Source organism: Vigna unguiculata, chromosome 10 (genome assembly GCF_037176805.1).
Source record: "Vigna unguiculata cultivar grain cowpea cultivar isolate G323 ecotype 2 chromosome 10, ASM3717680v1, whole genome shotgun sequence".
In the NCBI taxonomy this organism is placed as follows: domain Eukaryota; kingdom Viridiplantae; phylum Streptophyta; class Magnoliopsida; order Fabales; family Fabaceae; genus Vigna; species Vigna unguiculata.
The window spans coordinates 1,521,795-1,529,434 of record NC_140801.1 but is presented as its reverse complement, the minus strand read 5'-3'; the positions used below and the strand labels follow the sequence as shown (position 1 = coordinate 1,529,434).

At 27.9% G+C, this 7,640-nt stretch overlaps 1 protein-coding gene across 1 annotated transcript; it reads left to right on the top strand.

Moving 5' to 3' along the window:
* Nucleotides 1-1,754: 1,754 nt before the first annotated feature.
* On the top strand, nucleotides 1,755-7,409 carry LOC114166556 (putative WRKY transcription factor 12). The gene is made up of 4 exons (XM_028051304.2): nucleotides 1,755-2,473; nucleotides 2,684-2,757; nucleotides 3,496-3,657; nucleotides 7,003-7,409. The coding sequence occupies exons 1-4, from the start codon at nucleotides 2,174-2,176 to the stop codon at nucleotides 7,163-7,165; spliced, it is 699 nt and encodes a 232-aa protein (XP_027907105.2). The 5' UTR covers nucleotides 1,755-2,173; the 3' UTR covers nucleotides 7,166-7,409.
* Nucleotides 7,410-7,640: the final 231 nt, after the last annotated feature.

Sequence of the window (7,640 nt, the reverse complement as noted above, 5' to 3'; positions counted from 1 at the left end):
CTACACAAAAAGTTCAAAGTAAAAAAAAAAAAAAAGGTTTCTCATCTAAATGGTTAGCTATTCTACGGTTTAGAAACAAGGAGAAGGATATTCCAAAAAACCTTTACCTGTTACACTTACCATGAGATTAGAAAAATCAGGAATTTAGATTTTCTGTTGGATTTTTTGGTATTATTATTTTATTGTTTCTTCATAATATATTGATTAATATTAATTTTGACATTTTCAAATATATTAAAAAGATAATTAAAAGGTTAACACAATATATTTTGAATACTCAAAGAACAACACAACAAAATCAGTAAAAGATCTGAACTCAAAAATCAGTTACAGAGAATCTTAAAAATCTTAGAAACCAAAATTCAACGAATCTAACAACATCAAAGACAGCAGCAATAGGGTTTTCTAGATCGTCCAAGTGCAAGTTGATCACGTAATTAACAATAATTGAGTGTTATAAATCAAACTACAATTGCATTATAGTTTGTGCAATCAATCAAATACTTCACAGTTTTTCCATGAAAATATTTAAAATTGATATTTAATTACACAACAGTACTTCCCACAAAAACGTTTTTAAACTGCACAAGAATTAATTATAGGGTTAAAGTGTATTGTTTAGTCAGTGGCTTGGTAAACAATTATTACCAACCCACGTTAACAATATATTATAGATCAACTTGTATGAAATTGTTTCAAGAAGATTAAATATCAACATTTCAACTTCAAATTATATAGATATATACGATTATGTTAAATATTTTTTTTTCTAATCAACAATAGCAAATAATTTAATAAAGAGAACATTTGGGATATTTTTACAGTATACAAGTAAATATACATACACAAGAAAAATAATTGTAATTATAAAGGCTAGTGGATTCATATATTACCATATATTGTACACTAGATTTCAAACGTTTTGCACATTTATATAAAAATATCATGTTCTTTAGATCTTAGGGTATATTTTGTCAGAGAGTGACAATTGTGGTTATGTAGTTTTTTACATACATAGTAGATTTTTTTATAAAGGTTTGGCCTAATATCTCTTTTATATTATATATATTTTCTTGCCGATAAAAAAAATCTAAGAGTATGTATTTTTCACTACAATATGGATTTTTTTTTATGTTTTTTTTTTTTTTTGGTTTTACGGGGACTATTATAACTTCTTCTGAGATATCATATATGATAATATAGATCAGAAGTCCTATATCAATTAAAAATAAAACCAATTTACAAAATATAAAGTAAGTTGTGCAAATCTTACATAACAATAAACTTAAAATTTATTTCTTAACATGAATTAAAGCCTATTATAACAAAGTTTATTATTTGATGAGTTTAAGTGACCACTATCGAATCATATTTTACTCTCATATTCCATATGTATATGATGAGAAAGATGTGTTAAAATGAAAGATTCGGTTAAACTTAAAATTTACTTTTTTAATAATGTACTCAAAAGATATATTTCTTTTACAATAAAAAGCAGCACATGCATAAGGATTAAATAAGAAAAAAAAATCGGAAAAGACTTTTGTTTCTGTGCATTACTCTCCAAGATTAAAGAACGATTATGTTAAATAGTGAAAAAAAAAACAAAAAGTTTTATCACTTGTAATGAAATCTTGTTTGATTCGAAAATATCAGACATGATGTCTGAAAAAAACTACTATTGATATGCATACACATATATATACCAAGAAACAACTTACATGGTAATTGATGAGTATAAACCTGGCGTGATGTGAAAGAATCATTTTCATATAAAAACGACAATACCTAGTTTCATTCCTTCTGGCACTTGTTGAAGATAGATTCCACATGAAAAACACTTGTAGGACACTGCACGTGTAATCCAGAGAGAGAAAAAAGAGTGTGCACAACACTTTGAATAGACTCCCTTAACCATAGCTTATTGAAGGAATCATTTTCCTACAAAACATTCCCTTCACAATTTAATCGCCAAACACAAACACAAACACTTGTGTTGACCAAACCACAAACACCTGCTTCCTGCTTCTGTCTTCTGAATCCACCCTTTTTTCCATGTTCACATGGCCTAGAATTTTCTTGTTCAAGATTGAGCTACATAACAACAACAAGAACATAAGATCAAGAAAAACCAAAATCAAGGTTGTTTCAAAGCCATCGATTAAAAGGGGTTATGGAAGGAGAGAGAGGTGTTAATCCCAGCTATGATCTTCAAGTTTCATTCACCAACACCCCTCAAGCCATCCATGAAATGGGTTTTGTCCCATTTGAAGAAAATCAGGTTCTTAGCTTCTTAACACCCTCAGCTCAATCCCAATCTTCTCACCTCTCTCTGACCGGAGGCGGCGGCCGTGACAACACGGCCACCGTCGCCGCAGTCACCACCACTGTCGCTACCACCACTACTACTTCTGGATCAGTTGGTTTTAACCATAATGACCTTGCTTCCAGAACTTCTTGGAACAATGAACAGGTGACTGGTTTATTCTCATCATGTCTATATCTATCTATCTATCTATTCGTGTAAACCATGATCTTTTACCTAATTATAGGTTTCTGTTTCTTGGATTTATTCATTTTGTTTTTATGTATGTCTCTTTCAATTTTAGGGTATGCTGTTTTGATCACTTTTCCTTGAAACGGTTTTTGCTTATTATATAAATGGTACACCATGAACTTTCAGGTGAGAACCCTGGATCCTAAAGCTGTCAATGATGAAACTTGCACCGGAAATACAAGTGATGGCAACAACACATGGTATACACAGTAACATCGTCTTGCAAACAAAATTTTCTGACTTTAATCTCTCTCTCTCTCTCTCTCTTTCTCTCTCTGCATGCACGTAAATATTTAATTTTGATGCCCCAGAAGATATTCTTTAGGTTTCTGCGAAGAATCTGAAGGTCTTCACCATATATGGAAGTGACTGCTTCTTTTTCTTTCTGAGTTTGCTTTTGTACTCCAAGTTATTCTCTCTTTCTCTCTCTCTTTTGGGGTGTGAGGAAGAGCATGGTACTCAAAAGTCTTGATACTCATTGATACTCGAATCCACTAGTCCATCAGGCTTCATATATTCTTCAAACAGATCATAATTTTATACTTTTGCTGTCATGTTTAGTTTGTTAACTTTCTGGTTTAAGGTTAATTAATCTTGCTTTCAACTGATTAAGAAAAAAAAAGCTGTTTAATCTTGAAGAACTTGAGGATAAGTGATATATCTATATCTATATCTATCTATATACAAAGGCAGACATACATGTTGAAAAAAAATTAATTGTATCTCTCTAATCTTATATATTTGAATTTGTTAGTCGTTGCTCTATGACACATGTTCGTAGTTGAGAGTATACAAATACATCACTTGATTTGTTCTTATTGACTTAGAGTCTTAGATTTGTCGCAATCTGTATATAGATATATATAAACAAACACATTGCATATTGCATATATAGGAGTATGTTGAAATTGTATGTTACTGTGTTCATGTGATGGTAGGTGGAGAAGTCCAGGGTCAGAGAAGAACAAGGTGAAAGTGAGGAGGAAGCTGAGGGAACCAAGGTTTTGTTTTCAGACAAGAAGTGATGTGGATGTGCTTGATGATGGTTACAAATGGAGGAAGTATGGTCAGAAAGTTGTGAAGAATAGCCTTCACCCAAGGTAATGATATAATAGCAAAAACCTTTGAATCTCATTAACCCTTTTTCTTTTCTTGATTACATATATATATATATAGTGTGAAGAACATATATACAAATTGATTGTGAAGGAAGTTTTTTTCTGCAGTTTGATAATGTTCATAAATGTGTGTGTTCTTATGCATATATATAAGATTGTTTACATAACATAATTGCTGAGAGAAGTGTGAAACTCTTTCAAATAATGCAAAAATGGAAAACTATGATTGAGTGCATTTAGCTACATCATAGGCATTATACTTGGAGAAATGAAGGTAAGATGTCTTTTTTTGGAAAAATATATGTGTCGGTGGTGGAACAACCTCAATTTAGAACCTAATTATCATAGATTTTGTTTTAAACATTAATTAAGAACTGAAAACAGTGAGAGAGAGAGAGAGAGTGAAGAGAATCTTGGCTGAAACTGAAGGAATGATTTAGGGTGTTACTTTCAGAGGACTTGTGAAGAGAGAAGATTGATGGTACAGACTGAAAAATAGGCTTTTATTTATTTATTTGTTGAGGTAATTAATTAAAAAAGATGAGTTCATTGGGAAGTAAAAAGGAAAAGAAAAAAAAAAAATTGTTGAGAATATTATTTAGTGGATTATTATTATTAGAGTTTTGACAATAGTGCATGGTATAGGGTCCCCTCCTTTGTCCTATGTTCATGCTGTGTTTTTCTGACCAACTTCTTCCACCCATCACTAAAAAGCTACCCTTCACTTCCACCTAAACATTTTCTTTCATATTCATTCTAATTTCATTAACATTAACCTAATTAATCTTTTCTACCCAATTTCTTGCCAAGGCCAAAATGTGAAACAAAACCCTAAACATTTCTTCTTTTTTTCTCTTTTTTTTCATAAAAAAATTGTTCTCCATGTGTTATGTTATATATAATGATTTATCTAGGTTTTCTGTTAGTCTTAACTTTTATATATTTAACCTTTTTTAAATACATTAAGTTTGATATATTAAATTCTTTTAATATATTTTTTAATTTCAAATTCAGTATTCACTGAGTAAAGAATCTCTAACTCCATATTTTTTTTTGGCTTTAATTATCATGTATATTACAATTTTTTATGACTATTAAACTTCATCCATTCCAAGATTGTTTGCTGTTTGAATTTTTTTTTCACTATTTTAAAATTCATCGATACGCACAAACTGTGATTTATATTTGAAGTAAATTAAAAATAAAAAGGTTAATGTATTTTATTGAAAACTGATAATCATTTCGTCTAGTTTCTTCTAAAGATCAAAACTGTAGCTATTGAGGAGGTAATTTATAAGAATTTATATTAAATATGATCTCTTTTTTAAAGGGAAAAAATTAGATTGGTGCTGTATACATGATCATTGATTAATTAGAATGTAATTAGCAAAATCAAATGTTAAGGTACAAGTCATGTAGCCTACAATAATTGACAAGGAAATCCTTGTTATGATGATAAGTTTATATAGTCAAAAAGACATGCATTATTACACAAGTTAATTATTTTGGAAATAGAAAAAACTTTTACGTAGGCATTATTAAAAATATTTTGTTACTAACATATACTCTATTTATTCCTTTATAAAGTTGTGTGATTTCTTTTTCTATTTTAATGTAAATACTAATAAAAATAAGATTGCAATTAAAACAATAATAATAATGATATCTTGAAAGTTAATAAATAACAAATAAAAGACAAAATTTTATTAAAAAATAAAATGTGTACAGAAGGCTCAAACATGTATTTAAACCCAATTATGATATTTAGATGAGAGAAAATATATACATATAACACAAATAATGATGCATTTGTTATTTAGTTGAAGAAAATTTGACTTTTAATAATAAATATTAATTAGCTTTTTGTTTCAAAAATTTTCATTAATTTTCTGTAAAAATAGAAGGAAATAGTACCCATGATCTAAGATTCCATGAGAGAGTTATGAAAGAAAATATTATATCATTAGTTTTTGGTATATTTTCTCAGCCCATAGATCTATAATATGTTTTGAAATGTAGAAATCAACAAAGTTATTATTTTCTTTCAAAAAATTTAACATTATATATATGTGTGACGAAATCTTTAAAAAGATACAACAATGACACCTTCAATATAAAAATATTTAGGAAAATTTTCTTAAAAAGATTATTTAAAAGATTTGTAATGTCATACTAGCCTTTAATATGTACCCAAAAAAAGTATTAATCTATAAAGAAATCAAGTGACTACAAAATAAAAAATCTTATGTTGTCTATACCAAGTAAAATTGCAATTTAAGTCCAATTTAAAATCTTAGTGTTCATGGCCTTCTGAAGTGAAATCAATGGATAAAGTACAATTTAAGAACCAAATTAATTTCAGTATTTAACTGCTTAAGCATGCACACCAAATCATAAAATTTTCCAACAACTTTTTATTGACAATGAAGTAAAATAAATGACAAAAAAAATAAGGATATCCATAGGAAACATGATAGATAAAACAAAAGTTGTATTTGATGAAAACAAAAGTTACTAACTAATAATTTAGAGAGAGAAAAATAGAAATAATATATATTATATAGTTGATGAAGAGAAGAAAAATGGTTAAAGTGAAGAAAGGATCTATGATCCCAAAGAAAAGAAATTTAATTTGGTTTGGTTGCAGAACATGATTACAAAAGTGTACTTAAAGGTATGTACTTAGAAGTGGAATTAGGAAGATGAAAAAGTTACTTTGGAAAAATAAAAAGTCAAATTCAGGATCATAGGAACTAGGAACATTCATATGTTTGGAAAATATAATAAAAAAATAATAATTTAACAGTGAAACTTGTCTAAATCTAACAAGTGTAGTTGAACAATTGAAAACTTCCTGAAAAGATGCACTACCAAACTTTGATCAACACTATTTACATTCATGTTTTTTTTTCATTAATCACTGTATTAAATCTGAATATATATATATATATATATATTTTTTTTTTATTCTTACATTAATTAAAGATAAGATAATTCATATTATAAAAGTGGAATGTAAACCTCACATTAATTACAACTTTATGGTATATACAAACTGTATACACAGACAATTTCACCCATACACAGTATACGGTTTGGTGGGATTAAATTAAACTTAAAATTTAATTTCTAAAAATATATTTATTTTTATTTTTGGTGAAACACCATGTTTTAATAATATTTATTAGACGACTAAGACTCATATATGTATATAACAAGATCAAATCCTGCTTTGTATTTATTTTCTTGAAATAAATTTATTTTTAACTTCTTTTTTTTATGTTATGGTATGAAATTGATATTGAAAAAATTGGATGTGATGAACAGAAGTTACTACCGTTGTACCCATAACAACTGTAGAGTGAAGAAAAGGGTTGAAAGACTCTCAGAAGATTGTCGAATGGTAATAACAACCTACGAAGGAAGACACAACCATTCTCCTTGTGATGACTCAAATTCATCAGAACATGAATGTTTCACTTCTTTTTGAATATGCTTTCAGTAATTAATTAATTAATTAATATATATATATTTATGTACTAATAATTATTTAGATGTGACGATTCTTCATGAGGGATTACATTGTTAGTGAGCTCAACAATCACTCTTTCATGGATGAACTCATTTGTATGTTGTCTATACAAATTATAAGGTTTAAATCAAGTTTTAGTCTCTCTTTTTTTCATTTTTCACATTTTAAACGAATAAATATCTTTTTAGTCCCTTAACTTTCAGTGAATTTTGAAATTAGTCAATTTCGAATTTTTTTACTAATTTAGTCCTTTATCTTTCAAAATATGTGGATTTAATCCTTTTAATCAAATTTTGTTAGGTTTATTAGATGTTTTGTATACATCTCAGGATTGTATTTGAATTGTTTATACTGTTTGACACATTTTTGCTTTAATGTTAAGTCAAATACTATTATAAAACATGCTTGAAATGTCAAATAAATTTAACAAAAT

Bases quoted from the DNA above. Each gene is read 5' to 3' on its own strand.
- LOC114166556 (XM_028051304.2), top strand. From the start codon at position 2,174: ATGGAAGGAGAGAGAGGTGTTAATCCCAGCTATGATCTTCAAGTTTCA. The intron at 2,474-2,683 runs GTGACTGGTTTA...ATGAACTTTCAG, and splicing joins CTTCTTGGAACAATGAACAG to GTGAGAACCCTGGATCCTAA. The intron at 3,658-7,002 runs GTAATGATATAA...TGTGATGAACAG, and splicing joins AAGAATAGCCTTCACCCAAG to AAGTTACTACCGTTGTACCC.